The 21,069-nt window shown below is 42.7% G+C and overlaps 1 protein-coding gene across 1 annotated transcript in view; it reads left to right on the top strand.

Annotated features, from left to right (window-relative positions):
- The window catches only part of cdh16 (cadherin 16, KSP-cadherin), a gene marked incomplete at its 3' end in the record, with an annotated part of 52,018 nt that overhangs the window by 15,307 nt on the left and 15,642 nt on the right, over positions 1-21,069 (top strand). Inside the window, exons 8-12 of the mRNA XM_080730014.1 lie at positions 1,395-1,607; positions 2,532-2,608; positions 9,372-9,563; positions 18,885-19,126; positions 20,425-20,555. Coding sequence (XP_080586140.1) covers positions 1,395-1,607; positions 2,532-2,608; positions 9,372-9,563; positions 18,885-19,126; positions 20,425-20,555 — 855 coding nt within the window. The remainder of the gene's footprint in view (positions 1-1,394; positions 1,608-2,531; positions 2,609-9,371; positions 9,564-18,884; positions 19,127-20,424; positions 20,556-21,069) is intronic.

The raw sequence follows: 21,069 nt of genomic DNA, 5'->3' as shown, positions 1-21,069 counted from the left end.
AAGCCTTTTGTTTATGCTTTAAAACATTTGATTGTTAGGAAATAATTACTTCAAACAATCAGTGAATCACAAAGAATAAGAGCCTGGGCTTTTCAGGTGAGAAGTAGTGTAATGTTGTATGGAGAAACCTTGTATCTACAATGTAGATAGAAGGTTTCTCCATACAACATTACTATTATTAACATTACATTATTACAGGTCTAAAATGGTTTGGGGAAAAAAAGTATGTAACATACATTTTTCCCAAACCATTTTAGACCTGTTAAACCGATACATGGTTGGTTATACAGTACCGTTCAAGCCGGGAACGCCCCTGTGTCATTTTGTTGTTGCTAACAACATAATAAAAATGTAATTTTCTTTTTTCATTTTTTTTTTTTACAGAACATTTAGGTCAGGTTTTGGAAGGCGTTTTTAGAAACGGCCTTAGGTCTAAATGGGTTTTAATGCCCTACTTTGTCATGCTATACTGTAGTGTCACAGAGAAGTAGCACAAAATAGCCAAGCTTTCCCTGTGGACAGGAGTTGCAGCAGATCTGTGTAGCATGTCTACAAGCTCACTACGCGTGTAGATCTGCTATTTGTGTTATTTCCGGACGATTTTGAAAGTCAAAGAGAAAGTGGTTAAGTGTGTCTGTAGGTTTTTTTGCGTCGCAGTTTACTGTCAGAACCAGCACAGCTTGTCGGTTATTGGGAGGGTAACGCCTGACACTGTGGTTCCACTGACACAACACTGTCTTGGACATCAGGGATCTCCATATATGTGCATAAGAGGGATTTGTTCCCCTGGCATCACAGATATCTCCATATACAGTATGGGCATAAAAGGGACAGTCTGTCTGTCTGTCTGTCTGTCTGTCTGTCTGTCTGTCTGTCTGTCTGTCTGTCTGTCTGTCTGTCTGTCTGTCTGTCTCTCTGTCTGGGTAATGCTTGTCTTCTTCTTCTTCTTCTTCTTCTTCTTCTTCTTTCGTGTTGTCTTTTTTGTTGATTGACTCTCACACTCTGACATCACTCTGACATCACTGTGATGCCAGGGGAACCAAATCCCTTTTATGCCCATATATGGAGATATGGAGATCACTGTGATGCCAGGGGAACCAAATCCTTTTGGCCAGATGGCCAAGACATGCTTGTCGCCCTGAGGCGTCTTACTGGTAAATATTAAACGAATGAAAAGTATTAACAAGAGTTTGTGGTTAAAACAATAACTACACTGTATCCATTTATTGGAACTCAGGTTATCTTTTTTTCCCCATTTCCTGAAAAGTAACAGTTTTGGACATACATGTTTCCACCTGACAGCGACAGCTGCGTCCCAAGCTGCTTTTGCTTCCTGCCTTGTATGTCGGCGGTCGTTTCTTTTTACTCACTGGCATAATGTTTCCCACATGCAGGGACAGAGATCCTTACAGTGCAGGCAGCAGACAATGATGACCCCAAGACAGATAACGTGCGCATCTTCTACCGTTTAGTGGGCCAGATCCCAGAAAGCCCCCGCGCTCTCTTCAGGGTGGACCGTGACTCGGGAGTGATCTCTGTCCAGGCAGACAGCATGGAGAGCACCGCGCCACAGTACACCCTCACCATCACCGCCGAGGATGCTAAAGGTAACGGTGGACCTCCTCATGTACGGAGATGAATTATGGCCTCGGTCATTGTGCTGTGTATTTACACAGTAAAACCGCAGTGTTAAACACTTAAAGTAGGGGTCTTCAACGTGTTCAGGCCAAGGACCCCTTAGTTGAGAAAAAGCAGGGACCCCACAACCTGTTCATAGATTCCATATAGTTTCATTGTAGGACAGCACAATCATCAGTGTATTTTGTATTAGGATTAGGATTAGGCTAGTTCACCCTCAAAATTACTTTTCTTTTTCCTGTTGATTACTCATGCCATGGAGACTTGAGTTAAATTGTATTTCTCGTATTCTTAAGACAATAATTCCCAGATGGGGACCCAAATGCATCAATGGGGGTACATTTGTTCTAATCAATTCTTTGTCTTAATAATACAAAAATAATATTATTGAACTCAAGTCTCCACGGCATGAGTAATCAATTGAAAAAAAGTCATTTTCGGGCCGATCTACAAGCTCACAATGCATCGCAATGTGTTGCCAGCTTTTAGAGCGGGTTGCATTTGTACATTCTTCAGAGTTACATTTTACTTTAAGGATTTTACTGTGTACCATTTCACCTTCATTTCTATTTTAACCAACGGCCCCATCATATGTTTATTCATGATTCGATATTCATCAAAATATATACATTACCACCTGACACTGGATATGAGAAAACCGTGATAACGCCTTCAATTTACAGCCAAGTCACGATAGTTGCAAATGAGGCTTTAAGGTGCATGGGGTGGCTTAACTAATTGAACATATTATGCTTGTACTCTGTGATTCAGGGGAGATAGTGGATGATAGATGCAGTATGAGGTACTAACTGGCACACGCTGCATGTGTTCTTGTGTGTAACGTACCGATCGACCCGCATGACTCATGGATGCTGTGGTGATGTCACTGTCAGGTTTGAACAGCTCCTGTACCGTGGTGGTGACAGTGCAAGATGAGAACAACCACCCCCCGGTGTTTCCTCAGCATGAGGTATGCTGTGCACAACACGCGCACGCATGCATGCACATCACGTCCATGCGTTCACACAAAGCCTACAAAAACATCGCACAGATACATAATCAGTGATTATTGGGCCAGACTGAACCCCCACAGTGCAGTTTGCTCACTTTGTGATGTGGTTTTCCTGGCAGGGAAGTGGGAACTATGGTTTTATTCATTTCTTTGTGCTTCAAATGAACAGCGAGTCCTCTCTTCTTTAGACAAATTCCCATCAGGGGGGTCGCCACAGCGGATCATCAGTTTCCATCTGCTTCTGTTTTCTGCGTCTTCCTTCCGTCACTTCTCACCATCTGCATGTCCTCTCTCGCACCGCACCCATAAAGCTCCTCGTTGGCCTTCCTCCTTCTCCTCTTGCCTGGAAGCTCTATCTTTAGAATCCTTCTCCCAATATACCCCTTATTCCTCCTTTGCACAGGGTCCACATCATCTCAACCTTGCCTCTCTTGTTTAATCCCCAAACCTTCTAACCTTGGCTGATGTAGTCATGTCTGATCTTTTCCCTCCTTGTTAGAATCCTAGCATCCTCAATTCTGCCACCTGGGTTTCCTCCTCCTCCTTGCTTTCAGAGAGCCGCTTTTACATTCTTTTATTTATTTTTATTTTTTCAAAGATAGCTTTGACCTTTACAACATGGACTTTAACTGAAGTTTTGGCATTTTGATTGTGCATTCATTCGTCAACTGCCAGAAATGATGTATTATTTACTACTGATGCCCGTTGGGAACGATTCCTGTGTATGCATTACCAATTGTAACGCTTTTTTTTTTTTAGATAGATACGATATTTTGGGGGCTTTTTCTGCCACTACCCTGTGGCCCAGGCCAATGTAAAGTAATGCTGTTAGAGTGTTTAATGCAGTACTCATTATCCTAGTATGTCTATGACGTCAGTGGTTTTTCCTTCTGCTATAGTTCAATGACACGTGCAAGTTGTCACTGAATGCAGGCCTATTTCTAATAATAAATAAGATCACCACCCATCCATCCATCCATCCATCCATCCATCCATCCAGGATGCCCTCGGCCAGGGGTGGGCAACTTTGATGATGGCGAGGGCCACTATATTTCCACCTTCACTCCAGAGGGCCACATACACATAACACATTGCATATTGCTACGTCCTACTTTGTCATTCTAGTATCGCATACAATAGAAGCAGAAATAGCAGATCTACAAGCTCAAAGCGCATCACGCTGCGATGCGTTTTGAGCTTGTAGATCGGCTATTTTTGCTTCTTTTGAATTGGAAACCTGACTTATTTTTTGTTATTTCTTAATTGGAATCCTGAAATGTAACATTTTGATTTAATTTCAAACGCATTTAGTTATATACTCATGTTAACTTTATGAACCTAAATACAAATACATTGGACATAATTTTTTTTTAATACTATTAAGCTACTAAGATAGACTGCCGGAATTAAACCAGGTCATGTTTTGGAATTGTAACAGCTGTAATCAATAATATATTCAGTATTCTGGTATTAACCTGCGGGCCGCATCAAGTGAAGGTGGGGGCCGCATGTGGCCCCCGGGCCGCCAGTTGCCCATGTATGCCCTAGGCATTCCAGACAGACACCTGCAGGCCCAGCTCACAGTGGTACAGTAGCTCTCATATTGTGGCCTACTTCAAACTCGCTGCTGTGAAGAAAGCAGTCTAAACATAGACAGTTACGGAGAAACCCCTGGGTACCACCTCCACCCTGTGAATAATGGAAGAGAGAATGCCCAGAGGGCCGTGGTGCCTCCGAGGCTACAGCACATTACGTGGGAGAGCCATCGTGTTGTAATAGTGGAGAACAAATCTGTACGTATATACTCCTCACTGTCAGACAGTATGGGCACTGAAAGAGCATTATGGTTTAACCTTTCTCGTACAACTGTATGTCTCCATTTAGAATTCTGAGATGAAGTTAACTGATGGGCTGACATTTCTAAAGGGGCCTTTTGGTGAAAATATCAAGCTTCAAGCTCACAACGGTCGTCTATTTTCGGAGCTTGATACCACACTGAACTAAGCATAATCAAGTGAATACTGGAGATGTGGCGTATGGCATGGATTTCTACACAGAGAGGGCAATTCTTTTATCATAAGATTCTGCATTCAAGTTTGGACAAGGCAATACTCTTGAATGCTGCCTTCGGGTATGGCATGGAAAGAGGGCATTTGCATTTAGATAGATAGATAGATACCTTTATTATCCCAAGGGGGAAAATTAGTTGCCCAGAGGCAGCACAGCAGTATAAGGTTATTTACAAAGTTACAGAGAAGTATGAAAAAGATAAAAAGAAAAAACAAGAACAGAGTACAGAGTACAGTAAGTACAGTAAGAGTGAGGTACAACAGGAAAGGGAACGAATAATATATATACATAAAGTGTCTTAAAGCACGACTATCAATATAATACAGTGCCCAAATCAAAGTGACCATAAGAGTCAATGCACTTTGTCCTTCTGACTCACAAACAAATGTGCACACTTGGCATTTAGCATCTTTATTTGAGTTCACATTTAACAAGAAATTCTTGAACACAAACAATAGTGTAGATGCACAAACTCAAGAACAAGTTTACCAGGATGCAGATCACGGATACAGAAAGCATCGTCTCCTCCATATGTGGCGACTGACTGCCAATTATCACAGACACTGAACAGAATTTGGCAGATGCCTTAATAGCTCTTGGCTTAAGCATTCCTGCAATCTGCAGGCTTCTCACAACTAATTTATGGACATTACAGAGGCTAATATGAACACAAGCAGTCTACATTTGTAACCAAGCTGGATAATAGAACTTTAGCACCTGCACCTTGTTAAGGAATGCCTTTTCCAGACTGTGGTCGAATGTCCAACCCACTTCCAAAATGGTCACTTCTCTACTTCAGCATCAACAACAACAACAACAACACCACACAACACCACGCACGCACGCACGCACGCACGCACGCACGCACGCACACACACACACACACACACACACACACACACACACACACACACACACACACACACACACACACACACACACACACACACCTGAACCCTCGAGGAGAACTTTAGCCAAAAATAGCAGATCTACAAGCTCTCAACGCCTCGCGCTGAGCTTGTAGATCGGCTATTTTCGGCAAATAGGTTTGGTGTAGAGGTAAAAAAGAGCAGACCAAGTACATAGTGAAAGGTCAAGTTTACAAAATATCAATGATTTAAGTGGTTAAATGTCTGAAAATATGCCGTAACATGAATCCAACATAGACTGATGACAGTGCTGTCAAACAAGTCTATGAATCTATCTACGTATGAAATCGATGAAAGTCTGCATCGCACATTTATACAATATGTAGTGGGGGTCCCTGCGTCATCTCTCTCTCAGCTATAAGGGGTCCTTGCCCTGAAAACATTGAAGACCCCTGCTCTAATCCTAACCCTAACCTGATTTTATGTAAATCGTAACATATTTTCTTTAATCATAAAAACGTTTCCCCCCCGTGGAGAATATCGAGAAACTGCAGCAGCTCCGACATTTAAACCTTTTCTATCAAGACTCCTGTCCTAGCACTTTACTAATAAAAAAAGGCTTCATCGGCTTAAATGTCTGAGCTGCTTCAGTGTCTCCTTCTTCTCCATTGTTGTCCCTCCTGTGACGCACCGGACCTGCCTTGGATTGACTTATAGGCGCGGTGGAATACTCCTCTTATTAAGTGTTGCTTTGTGAGGAGCATGAAAATGGCCCTCACAATGTCTCTCAAATTATACTTGTGGGGACATTTGACCCTCACAAGCGTAGTAAAACAAGTAGACACAAAAACACACACACACACACGTACGCACGCACGCACGCACGCACGCACGCACGCACGCACACGCACACGCACACACACACAGGTGGAAAAAGCTCTTGAGCAGGTCACGCCTGAGTGGTCCCAGCTTTTTTCCATGGCCATGTGAATGCAGAGCTATAGGGAGTGCATGTGGGACGGGAGTGGTGACAGGGCCGCTGCAGGGACCCTGTGGTCAGATCACAGGGATCGCCGCTGCACCAGATGAGAGCCCTGAGTGGCAGATTAAAGGGCCGGTGTCTAAGCACAAAGATACTGGAGGAGGTGTGTGGATGAAGGTCAGCTAACAACAGGCAGAGCTAGCAGAGGACAGCCATAGTGTATTTATTCACCCACACATATACAGTCCAGGGGTTTCGCACCAAATTCTGGGCCCTGGGTACAAGCCACTGCGGGCCCCCCATGAATGTTCTTCATAGGGGGGAGGAGTTTTAACCCATTTAGACTGTGAACGCATTATTATGCATTATTTTGAACTTTAACTATTGAAAAATAGCAGATATACAAGCTCACAGCGTGGCACGCCACCTAGTGCCAACTTGTGCAAGTCTTTTGAATATTTCAAATCCTTCTAAGGTTTTTTGAAAAACCTATGTTTCTATGTCAGTGGTGCTCAAACTTTTTCATGTGAAGGACTCCCAAAATGTATTTGGCTACGGACCCCCATCTCAAAATATTTAGTTCCAGGGACCCCCCAGAAGCAAAATTTGAGATACAAATGTTTGCTTAAAAAATACATACATTACACGTATATTCAAAGTTTGCACGCATTTTCACGACTTTTCAAAAATAGCAGATCTACAAGCTTGCAGCGTGGCACTCGGTGCTGTGAGCTTGTATATCTGCTATTTTTCAATAGCTAAAGTATAAAATAATTAAGGCCCCTCCACCTTGGGCCCTGGTAACTCAGTCCCACTCCCCCCCCCCCCCCCCCCCCCCCTGTGACGCCCCTGAGTAGATCTGTGAACAACTTGTATGGTAGGGACAGTGTATTACACTAGCACTCAACGTTACTTGGCAACACAACAGTGAACTGGAGGATTATGAAATAATGGCTTTGATTAGTGGTTGCGTGTAGCTGTTATTTATGAAAATAATGTCTGCTGCCGGGCAGAGAGCTTGTATCTCCATATTTCAACTTTATTTGTTTTTCATAAATTAAAGGTAGGGTAAGTGATTTAATACAATTCAAATAATAACAAAATGGGTCTATGTTCTGATTATACTAGAGTGTTTGGTCCATATTTGGACTTCAGCCTTATCCCCTGTGAGGATAAAAAAACAGTTTCAGCTACTCCACCAAATCTGCTGGGTGACCAAGTTTTCCTCCAATGACGATAGACAGAGTGGGGCCTTCCTCCAATCATGGTCGAGGCCTTACGCGCACCAAGGCCTTACACGCACCAAGGCCTGCCCCCACTTGATCATGATTACATGAAAACTGAAACTAAAACTTTCACTATCAAGGACCACAATATTTTTGATTTGAAACAAGTTTTATTAACGAAAATGAAAAGGCAAACAATTAACGAATGAATGAGAAAACAATGATCCACGACGGATCATTTGCCATCCAGTCCGGGCAGAGGTGGGGAAACTTCAGGGGTACCGCCGTAGCTCCAGGGCACGACAAACCCCCATAAGAACCTATAAGGAGGAAAGATAGAGGAATAGAAGAGAAGTAGGGTGGGAGGGGAGGGGTGACGAAAATGAGAGCGAGGGAGAAGAATGGGTTTGGAGGCATTTATATATGGGTGGAGGTGCCCTGATTGGAGGTGACTTGATAGGAGGTGGAGATGACGGAATTGGAGGTGTGGTGGTCCTGCTCACAGATATAAAGAGCTAGATGCCTCGTTCGCCTCTGCAGTTCATTGGAGCGACGTGCAACAGTTGTAGTCCGGACATCCTGGAAAAACTAAGGGAACGCTGTCAGTCAAAGTGACTACTGGCCAATCACAGCGCGACTTCTCCGGGACTTATCCAAGGACTACAATTCAATTCAACAGAGCCAGTTCCGATTCTTACAGGCTGCGTACGTAAAGACCCGCCCCCACCTACCTCTGATTGGCCTAGCAACTTCCCTATGTGTGACGCACGTGGAAGCAATGCACACGTGATTCCCTTAGTCCCTCGATGCACATGCATCAGAGTCGAAGGAGGCGTCTACCTTTCTATGTCTATGGTCCTGCTCCTGAACTTTAGTTGTTCCGACTCCATAGTGAAATCACTTACCCTACCTTTAATGCTCCACTTCATCGTACAAGAGTGGTGCGTCAAAGTAGCTAAAATAGAAGATATGCAAGCTTGTAGAACGGCTATTTTAGCTATTTCTGACAAAAAGTTTATGAAATAATAATGTATCAAGAGCTGGTGAGGTATTAATGAGCTGGTTACTAAATAACAACTAACTACATTGGATCCATTGGAACGCAAGTTCTTTTTTCCCCATTTCCTGAAAATAACAGTTTTGACCATACAAGGTTTCCACCCAACAGCAACAATATATTAAAACAGGGGTTCTCAAACCTTTTTAGGCTGTGACCCACAAAATAAACATATTTGAACTCCCTGACAAGCATTTGGAATTGTAGCTATTTAATGTGACTCGGTTCCACAGATAAATATTGTGAAAATAGCAGATCTACATGCTCACAAGTTGCGTTGTGAGCATGTAGATCTGGTATGTTCACAATGTCCTCCTCTTGCTTACTTAATATTTGACAGTTTGTCCAGTTTGGTATTAAAACGGTCTTAAAAGTGTGTTGGGTTGTTTACTGTTGAGTGAGGAAAGAAAATGACAGCTAATCATCTGGGGACCCAAAAAATTATTTGGGAACCACACTTGGGGTCCCGACCCCAACTTTGAGAACCACTGTTAAAACATCTCTGTTTCCCCGTCAGTATGGGCCCTTCCACATAGCAGAGGATGCCAGTGTGGGCACCACGGTGTCGGCCGTGTCGGCGGGGGATGCTGACGTGCGTGGAGGTGACAGCTGGCAGGTGGACTACCGCCTGGAGTCTGGCAACGAGGACGAGGTCTTCACCCTGGCGACAGACAGACAGACCAACGAGGTGTCACTGGTGCTCTCCAAGGTAAACCCTGTCTTGTCTCTGTCTCTTGGGTCTGACAAACCCTCTAGACCAGGGGTCTTCAACAGGGGGTCCGGGACCCCTAGGGGCCGGTCCTCAGAGTTACTTCAGGGCGGCTGCCAAATCTTCATGCGATAGGAAAAATTGTCTTTATTTTTTTTACATTAACCTTAGCATCCCTATACGGAGTAGAACTTTAGCAAAAAATAGCAGATCTACGTGAGCTTGTAGATTTGCTATTTTTGGCAAAGAGGTTTGGTGCAGGGGGAAAAAAGAGACTAAGTAAAGAGTGAAAGATCAAGTTAATAAGTATTGACGGTTGAATTGGTTAAATAATTGAAAAGACATTAACATGAACATGATAGTGCTGTCAAACAAGTCTATGAAACTGAATCTATCCATCTGTCAGCTTAGGGGTCCTTGGCTGAAAAACGTTGAAGCCCCCTGCTCTAGACTAAACCCACCGGTCACAATAGTGACCGTAATTATTTTCTTAATTTATGAGGCTATAAAATGTTATTGAATGATATATTCATGCATTTCCAGCAATTATTGAAAAGGTTAAAGGGTCCCAATCAAATATGTGCAGTGTCACATGTTAACTTTAAATTGTCACATGACCAGAGCTGTTTACTTCCTGTCTGCACCAAGAGGAGAGGATGGAAGCATCAAAGCCCCAAAAGAAAATGTTAGTAAAGTATCTTAACATAAAGATAGGACCATGATTTTTGGTACACATCTTCTTTAAGATGTCTAGTATTGGTGTATGCCTTTGCAATTACTCAAATGTGTTCAGTGTGGTCATAAAACGAACAAACATATCGACGGCAACAATAGTGACCGGTGGAATAATACATTAGCAACTACTGTAGCTATACACATACTAATACACATAGCAAATTATTCTCTTTCCGCTGTTTTCTTTTACTTTAACTGGAGAATTCCCGGGGACCACCGACTCCTGGTGCTCCAGAATGGATGCAAAAGTGGTCGCGCCCCCTAGTGGAGGACCCCCGCCACTGCAGCGCACATAACATGCCGGCAGCGCACATAAAATGCCGTAACTCAGGCTAGGAGCGAATGGGAGAGCTGGTGCCGGTACCCACGCGTCCGCCTCGGCGGCGCGGAGACAGCCTTGCATAGAGCGCCACCTTGTGGCGGACCCCACCACTGCAGCCAGCTAAAAAGGCCTTAACTTGCCCCCCGAGCCACCTGACGGTCGCTTATCTCCCAATTATTGAGTCTTACTGGTATGTTGGATGAGTCGCAAATTGCGTGATTCCTAAACCCACCAGGATTGAGTTAAGACCCGCCTCCTCTCGATAATCTTAAGTATGAAAGTGCCCATGAACGTTAGTGCTGCTCGCTCAAGTGCAAAGTACCTACTACCTACTGATCCATTACAATTTAACTGATAATCAGTAAGAGTTTTTATTTTGAGCACAGTAGTGACAAATTAATAGCTTTCTCAGTACGTTTTTCTCTTTAGCAAAGTTACAAAGTTTTCCCTTTAAGCACAGTACAATTAAGTCAGTTTCAAGTTTTTTTTAGCACAGTTTATTTTAAGCACTGTAGTGAGAAATTAATAGTTGTGCATTGTGCAAATGCAGGCTTTTCTCAAGTACAAGTTTTCATGCCTCTGACTTTATCCACCCTCCATGTGTCAGGCAGGGATTTCAGCCACTCCTGGAAGTCCTCGCTTTTCCGCGAGGCGGGTCTTAACTCAAGCCTGGTGGGTTTAGGAATCACGCATGAAAATTAGCTCCCAGACAAGGCATGCAACATTGCAGTGTCTCAAAGTGAGAAAGATGCTGTCCTCAGTGATTGTGATGTGTCAGACATGGACTACTAGGGGCAAACAGGTTATTAGGGGCAAGCCAGGCTGTTGAATGCACGTGCTGAATTTTTGCAAGTAGATGAGTGGAACGATGACTTACTAGTAAAACGCCTAAGGGCGACAAGCGACCTTGCCATGAAGGGTGAGGTCACGCCATGTCTTGGCCATCTGACCAGTTATGTATATATTGGACCAGTTACCCATATATGGAGACCCCTGGTACCCATATATGGAGATCCTTGTACTGTATATGCTGTGAGACCCCAAACATGCTTATACTCAGTTATTTGTTATGTGAAAGTCCTATGACGTCTATGACATCTGACATCATACATACAATCCCTTTTATGCCCATATATGGAGATCCCTGTCTGTAGAACCAGCCACACAGATGGAGGTAGGTGTAGTAAGATGAGGGATGCAGTATTGTGGATGGTAAGTACTGTAGGTAATTAGATGATGGATGCGGTATGGTGGTTGGTAGTTAGTAGATGAAGGACACTGTATGGTGGTAGGTAGGTAGTAGATGGGGGATGCAATATGTTGGTGGTACTATTGTTAGTTAGATGAGGGATGATGGTAGTAGGTTGGTACTTAGACCATACTGCTGTGGTGGTTGGTAGGTAGATAATTAGATTAGGGATGCAGTATGGAGGTACATAGTTAGATGATGGATGCAGTAAGGTGGTAGGTAGGTAGTTAGATGATGATGCAGTATGTTAGGTAGGTAGGTAGGTAGGTAGGTAGGTAGGTAGGTAGGTAGGTGCTGTAAGGTGGTAGGTATGTAGTTAGATGATGGATGCAGTTTGGTGGTAGGTAGGTATGTACAGTAGGTAGATGAGGGATTCATTATGGTGGTACTGTAGATAGGTAGTTAGATGATGGATGCAATATGGTGGTAAGAGGGTAGTTAGATGCTCTGACATCATGCTGACTCTCTCTCTGTGATGTGAGGGGAACCAAATCCCTTTTATGCCCATATATGGAGATATGGAGATCCCTGTGATGCCAGGGGAACCAAATCCCTTTTATTGATGATGTCATCAATATTAAGCCCATATCTGTTAATATCTATGGGTACCAGGGGTCTCTATATATGGGTAACTGGTCCGATATCACTGGCCAGATGACCAAGATATGGTGCGACCTCGCCCTAAAGGGCGAGGTCGCTTTTCACCCTTAGGTGTCTTACTGGTAGGTAGTTTAATGAGGGATGCAGTATGGTGGTAGGTAGGTAGTTATGGCCTTTGGTGTAAGATTTTCACTTTCTAGGATAACTATATTGACTATATACTCTATATATAGGTTGATACAACACATTATCCCACCGGTCACAATTGTGACCGGTCATAAAACACACCTTTTCACCTACTTTTTCGTGAAAATTTCAAAAAAATATGATTGATTATTTCAAAGGGTTACTAATGACACAATATTTGAATATTCTTATGTCTGGGGAAAAATCGGGATTAAACGGGTTAAACTGGACATGAGTTGGCTTTGTATCTGGACAGTTTTTTTCCCCCATCTACACGTACACCTAATCTCTTAAAAATAGCAGATCTGGAGCTTGTGTATTGGCTATTTTTGCTTAATGTTCCCCCCAGAATGTGGATGCTGCGGTGCAAGTGGTTAAGTGTAACCCAGGGTTTAGAATGGTTGACCCTGCATTGAGGACAGAAACCTGGTGTTGGCAGACAGCATAATGAACAGCATTTCCCTTTGAGTTTTGTTCTGCCAAAAAAGCTGCACTTAGTAACAAATATTTCAAAATGAAACAGAACTCTTACGTATCATGGCGTTATAGTGCCAAGGATGGAAAAAAACCTGGAGTTGATATTTCAATCATGCATGCCTGAAGACAAGATCCCAGATGACAATAGAATATTTGAGCTCAATAATCTCCCCTATCCCTGGGGCACCGCACCCTTCTGCCTGCCTCTCATAGTCCAGAGAGGTGGGAACCAGTTTATGGACATAGACAGGGCAGCGGTGGAAAAAGTACTCACATTTTATAATTAAGTAAAAGTATCAATACTGCAAAGTAGACATACTCCTAAGGGTGCCCACACACCAAAATACCTAGAGTGGAATCCGCCAATACCTGTCAATGAGAATGGAGTGTTGTTTGCAGAAATCCTCTACTGGCAAAAAAACGCTCCATTCTCATTGAAATGCATTGGCGGATTCCACTCTAGGTATTTTGGTGTGAGGGCACCTTTACAAGTAAAAGTCCAGAATTCAAAATGTACTTGAGTAAAAGTATAAAAGTATTGGCATCAATAAGTACTTAAAGTACCAAATGTAAAAGTACAAAAAGTTTGAAAATAGCAGATCTACAAGCTCACAACATGTCGCAATGCAACGCGTTGGGAGCTTGCAGATCTGCTATAGCCAAGGTATAAAATAGGGCTAAAGTGGTTAATGTATGTTTTTATTTTTATATAATCATTTATATCTACGAAGAAACTAGTAACTAGCATTTTCAAATAATTATAGTCGAGTAAAAGTACAATATTCAGATCCGAGATGTAGTAGACTTCCATGGCCTGGAGTGGAGTAGAAGTAAAAGTACTGAAAACTGGAAATACTCAAGTAAAGTGCAAATATCTCAAAATTGTACTTAAGTACAGGACTTAAGTAAATCTACTTAGTTACTTTGCACCACTGTGGACAGAGCAGTGGCGGACACAATACTCAATCCCAGTACTTCAAAGTCAATCAAATATTATACTCCAAGTGAAAGTAGTTCAGTCAAAATGTTAAGTACAAATTACAAAGTACATTTAGTTTTTTATATCAATGCACTATAGTCTGTAGTAGATTATTTCCCCACCAAATTAGACACATGTCCAGAATAAATAAAAAATAACAAAGGTTGAAATAGCAGATCTCAAGCTCAGATGTTCATGAATATGCTTACGTACTGTAAGTAGTCCCCTTCCTAGACAAATGGAGACAAAAGTACAATATTTGTCTTTGAAATGTAGTGGAGTGAAAGTCATAGTGGAATGAAAGTCATACAGTAATCCAGACTTACAGTACAAATACTCAAGTGAAGTACAGATACTCAAAGAATGTACTAAAGTACAGTAGTAAATGTACTTGGCTACTGTCCACCACTGGTGGCTGTGTCCGTCGGTGTGTTTTGACACTGTGCGCTCTGTAAGTGGGCCATGATGCAGGAGACAGACTATTATTTTCAACCTCTCAATGGGAATTGATTAATGTGGCTCAGCCGTGCGTTGCATGCTGCTCCGAGTTAAAACAGGAGATGTCTGAAAGCCAAGAATGGAACGTTTCTGACACTTTCACATAGAGGAATTATAATGCCACAGATTGAATTCTTGTCTATTTCAACCACTAAACCCTCTTTAGACCAAGGGTCTTCAACAGGGGGTCCGGTATCCCTAGGGGGTCCTCAGAGTTACTACAGGGGGTCCTCCAAATCTTTATGTGATGAGAACTTTTTTTCTCCTTTTTTTATATTAACCACTTGAACCCTAGTGTCCATATTCTGAGAACTTTAGCCAAAAATAGCAGATCTACAAGCGAGGCGTTGTGAGGTGTAGAGGGGAAAAAAGTACAGTGTGAAAGGTCAAGTTTATTAAGTATTGACGGGCCAAGTGGTTAAATATCTGAAAAGACAAATTGACATGAATCCAAAATACACTGATGATTGTGCTGTCAAACGATGAAACTACATCTGTTGTGGGGGTCCCTGCTTCATCTCTCTCTCAACTAAGGGGTCCTTGGCCTGACAACGTTGAAGACCCCTGCTGACTAAGTAATCTGGGCCTGAGTTGGCTCTGTACTTGGACCGCTTTTTTCGACAGGAATATTTCTGGTTAGTGTTCCCCCCTGAATATGGATGCTAATGTTCAACTGGTTAACAGCTGCTTCAAAACACACTCTGGCATGTTGCAATTCCACTCCAACATGTTTAGCATCATTGCAGAGTTTATTTAGTAAAAATTCCACCTCAAATCCTCTACAAGAATAGCCCTAGGCTAGCAGATCAAAGGGCATCAGCGTAAATGCTCATGGCCTCAGCATATGAGATCAGTGTCTGAAGACAGATGGATTGCTTCATTATTAGCTATTACACACTGCCCACAGTCCAAGTGAATCATTAGATTATGTGAACACTGAACAGACATGGCATTTTTGCAGTGTGGACAAAGTACTCAAACATTTTACTTAATTAAAAGTATCCATACTGCAACTCTGTTACAACTGGAAGTCCTGTATTCAAAATATACTTAAAGTACCAAAAGTAAAAGTACTCATTGTGCAGAATGTTCCCTTTCACAAGTTCAAAACGTATTAAAATCTTTGGAAAATAGTAGCCCGGGTGCCAGCCTGTTCGCTCCGTTCCGCGATTTGTTTTGTCTCTCCGCATCACAGTCTGGAAATGATTCAGTTGACTCGTATTTCTGAACATCCGTTGTGACGTAAGCCACGTTGTTGCTGATTGGATGTTGTTCCAACGAATCAGATTAGGGTTAGGCTAGTTTCGTCACCAGCCAGCCAATACACACTGGTGTAATTGTCCCGCCCCGCACCACAGACGAATCGGAAGCCGCGGTTGGATTCCACCGAGTTCTATGTCCCCAGATCAAAATCTGTATATCAACTGGTAAATAAATCTTCATGAAACATGGGAGGAGATTATTTGAGATTCAGGAGAAATCATGATGGATGCTAGCTGTCACACTATAGAGATTATTAATTATTTCTGTACAAACACAAAAGTCTGATTGAAAAACAAGGGGTATTAAGATTATTTGGGAGTGACAGATTAAATGTTTTGGGATTATCATTATTTATAAAGTGTGATCTATACAAAGTAATACAAAATGCCTGGCATAATTATGAGTGGATTAATATTTCCTTTCAAAAATTAATATATGATTGGCATTAATTAAACATAATATGTGAATAACCGTTAACAGATTCTAGCACATGACTATGCATTTTCAATTAATTGTCTAATTAGTAATCAGCGTTGTAAATTATTCTGTGAGTAATTTATGACAGAATAGAACACAATACATACAGTACCTACATGTACACACACTGACACACAGATACACAATGACACACGGCTTTGATACATCACTTCCAGTCATCGGCATTACTCACCCACTCCCCCAGGTCTGACTTTCCTCTCCCTAGCAACAGAGACGCACTCATTGAAATCTGCACGGTTGACCAGGGACGTGCAGAGAATGTTAGAGAGGCAAGGGCTGAAATGTATAAAAGGGCCATTTGGTGGAAATATCGAAAAATAGCACACCTCCAAGCTCACAACGCATTGCGCTGCGGCGCGTTGTGAGCTTGGAGGTCTACTATTTTCGGTGTGTGATACCACACTGAACTAAGCTTTACTGGAGATAATGGGTAATGGCATGGTTTTCTACACAGAGAGGGCAATTCTTTCAACATAAGATGCCTTATTCAATTTCAGGAGAGTTTGGACCATGCAGGCAATTCTCTTGAATGCTGCCTTCAGGTATGGCATGGAAAGGGGGCATTTAAAAAATGTCACCAAAAACTGCATTCATGGTCTGGAGAGGGCACTTTTTACAGACGGATAAAAGGGCAGGGGCTCAAGCCCCCTTTGATGTCTATGTGTGCACGTGCCTGCTGTTGACTGAACCCAAAGAGTGTATAAATGGACCCTAACAGGTCTAGTTGGTTCCATTTGTACGTTCTCTGAGTTCAATTTATGCAGAGGTTTTCAGTGTGTAGCAACATCATCCCAGACAGCAAAGTAGATTTATATACAGTCATTTATGATGTAATATAATAGACATTACCCAACCAACAAACTACAAGCTTGTTTTAATTAAGACATTCTAAATACGAGCTAATGAGTAGGTTTGGTGAGGCTATTTGGAAAAGAAAATGGAATGGTTACAGATTACAGGTTAGAGATTACCAGGACAATTGGAGAATGATGTAATCTTAATGTAATTATTTGCAGGCGACCGATTTAGCACAGCAGCATTTTCTCTACACGGAAAATGTTTTGTTGGTGACAGGGTGAATCAAAGGACCGTTTACCAGTAAGCCCAGTGTGTGCTTCAGGTTGGAAACACAGCTGAGCTCTGCCAGTAACAGCCAGTTCCGCCCATGCAGGTTTTTATTTTAAGACAAGAAAGCAGAGAGTGATGATGGTAAACCAGATATTGTATTCATGTGCACACGTGTGTGTGTGTGTGTGTGTGTGTGTGTGTGTGTGTGCGTGTGTGTGTGTGTGTGTGTGTGTGTGTGTGTGTGTGTGTGTGTCTGTGTGTGTGCGTGTGTGTGTGTGTGTGTGTGTGTGTGTGTGTGTGTGTGTGTGTGTGTGTGCAGGGGCGTCACACCAAATTCTGGGCCCTGGGTACAAGGATTCACTGCGGGCCCCCCATAAATGTTAACTATTGAAAAATAGCAGATATACAAGCTCACAGCGCGGCACCGAGTGCCGCGCTGCAAGCTTGTATATCTGCTATTTTTGAAAAATCAGGAGAATGTGTGCAAGAAACCTATGTCAAGGACCCCCAAGATGATATGTATTTGGCCACGGACCCTGATCTCAAAATATTTCATTCCAGGGACCCCCAGAAGCAAAATTTTAGTTAGAAATGTTCGCTTAAAAAATACATATATTCAAAGATTTTCACACATTTTCACAACTTTTCAAAAATAGCAGATCTACAAGCTCGCAGTGCGGCACTCGGTGCCGTGCTGTGAGCTTGTATATCTGCTATTTTTTAATAGATAAAGTTATTAGGGCCCCTCCACCTTGGGCCCCAGTAACTCAGTCCCACTTTCCTACCCCTTGTGACGCCCCTGTGTGTGTGTGTGTGTGTGTGTGTGTGTGTGTGTGTGTGTGTGTGTGTGTGTGTGTGTGTGTGTGTGTGTGTGTGCGTGCGTGCGTGTGTGTGTTTTATGGTGTGTAATACAATTCCTGGCTAACTTCTGTTCTGTTGAATTTAGCTCAGCCCACGATATCAACCTTCGTGACTCACAACGCTGTCTCAAGATTCTGATTCGTTAGAAGCGTCTTAATCTTGGCTCTCCTCCAGCAATCCATCCACGCACTTCCAGGCCATGAGTGAGAAATTAAACACATGCTGTCTTTGGAAGGCCGATTTCACGCTATGATCGTGACTTTATAGAGGGCATGCGCATGCATAAAGTGTTTAATGTCGTTTATCGCCGTTTAATGCAATCACATAGGACTTTTCTGTTTGGATGTATGGGCTGTCAAGGCCAGAAAGTTGTTTTTTTGACACCCAGTAGGCGTTCCCGCGTTAAAGAGATTTCTGGAACAACCCTGACCTGTGTGTGTGTGTGTGTGTGTGTGTGTGTGTGTGTGTGTGTGTGTGTGTGTGTGTGTGTGTGTGTGTGTGTGTGTGTGTGTGTGCGCGTGTGCGCACGCGTGTTGTGTGTGTGTGTGCGTGTGCGCGTGTGCGTGTGTGTGCGCACGCGTGCAGGTGTTGGATTTTGAGCGTGAAAGTGAATACATCCTGGTCCTCAGTGCTCACAACCCAGTAGCTCTTGTGCGTGGTCGCTACGGTCCTGCATCCACCGCCACCGTCTCCATCTACGTTGATGACGTGAATGAAGGTCCAGTCCTCTCTCAGAGTCACTATGAGGTCACAGTGAGGGAGGGAGAGGAACCAGGACGGGTTATAGCTACTATTAGAGGCTACGACCCCGATTCTCACCCAATCAGGTAAGTCAAGTTATATATTATATATATATATATTTTTTTTCATTCAACCTTTATTTAATTTCTCGAAAAGATCAATTGAGGGAGATCCTCATTTACAATGATGCCGAGATTACAAACAGAATTAATACAGAAAGAAAAACAGTGTTGACAACAATTAGTTAAAACAGTTACATACTTGTAATGCACGGTTATTAAGTAAACTCCTGAAATGACCTAAAGATGCTAGGGTACTCATCTTAAAATCTTGTTGCAAGAGATTCCAAGAATCAGGTGCACTAACGCTAAAGGCAGTTTTTCCCAGTTCCGAATGAACAAAGGGGACCTTAAGGACCAGCCAATCGCTAGAGCGAGTTTGAATGTAACTAGGTTTCTCACATAGCATGGAAGAGATGTATGGTGGCAGTTTTCCAACCAGGCCTTTATAAATGAAGAGATGCCAATGATAGTTGCGCCACTCTGACAAAGAACCCCAGCCCACCATACCATACAGGTCGCAATGATGAGTGTTGAAATTTGCACCAGTAATAAACCTCAAAGCTGAATGGTAAATTGAGTCCAGAGGCTGTATGGAGGTTAAAATCTGCCCTGAGAAACATGGTTTTTGAAGCGGTGAAAGCCGCTTCCAAGGAGTGGCTTTGTCTGTCCCGTACATGTTTTTTTGAGGATTCCCATAGATTCCCAAGGAGTGGCTTTGTCTGTCCCGTACATGTCCCGTACATGTCCCGTGCATGCAGTTGTCTGCATGCAGAATGGAGGATTGGTCAAGCTTCACATGACAATTTGGCCCTCCAGACAAAATCATTCATTCTAGAACTAGAGCACAGATTGTATAGATCTAGAACACAGATTTCATAGCTCTAGAACACATAGAATAAAAGTTCACCGCTTCACTTCGAACCGAGGTTTGATTTTTCAACTAGGAATGCACAATATTGAAGTTTCCATTATTGGGTAAATTGGGTTGCAGATGAAGACTTCTAAAAACTGTAAATTCTTATTATCTGATTTATTAGCCCTATAGATGCACATATTGGTTCAAAGCCCTTTCCAACCCTTTTGAAAGCTCCCCAGAAAACAATTGAACCTTCAACATCACAACAGGCTTTTCAGCTTCACGTTCAAACATAATTATTATAAAATAAATATTGGCTAAAACCAATATAGTGTATTGTTTTGATATCAGTTCGATACCGATATTGTATTTTAAGGCCGATATTGCTGATATCGATATAATTAATTGTGCCTCCCTACTTTCAATTATATTTTTAACGAGCCTTGCCTGTATGTGTCTTGGCCAGGTATTCTCTACGAGGAGACACCAAGAGGTATTTCTCAATAGGGAAGTATTCTGGTGAGCTGAAGACTGTGCAAGCTTTGGACAGAGAGGAGAACAGCACCTACACTATGGAGGTCGTCGCTCTGGATGGAAGTAAGTCGGCCAAAAAAAACCTCTTTCCTGATGTGTTTTAATTCAAGAGCCCCTTGATAGTTATGGACAAATGATCCCTTACCGGTCTATAACTCTGAGTGAGAGTGTACAAATGGAACCAAATGGACACTTATTGGTCCATTTGGTTCCATTTTAACACTCTCAGAGTTAGGGGAGGGGGTCTGTGGTACTAATGCATACCTGACTGGGGGTCGTTGAAATAAAAAAAGTTTGAGAACGACATCTATGGTGATAGGTGCTGGGACGCGACGTTGGCGTAGTGGTTAGTGCACATGCCCTTCATGCGGAAGGTTGAGTGGTTCAAAATCTGCCTAGGCCGACGTCAGCAACTCCCACCTCATGGCCTCCCCTAAGTAACAAGAAATGTTGTGAATTAAAATGTCACCAAACACTCATCAAGGACGATGATACACGAAAGAAGAAGTGATAGGTGCTCATTGCAGTACCACACTCGCTACGTCGTTCTCAGACAAGTCCACCAGTCATCATCTCG

Source organism: Nannobrachium achirus (genome assembly GCF_963921795.1).
Source record: "Nannobrachium achirus genome assembly, chromosome: 7".
Classification (NCBI taxonomy): domain Eukaryota; kingdom Metazoa; phylum Chordata; class Actinopteri; order Myctophiformes; family Myctophidae; genus Nannobrachium; species Nannobrachium achirus.
This window is presented reverse-complemented; position numbering and strand designations above follow the sequence as displayed.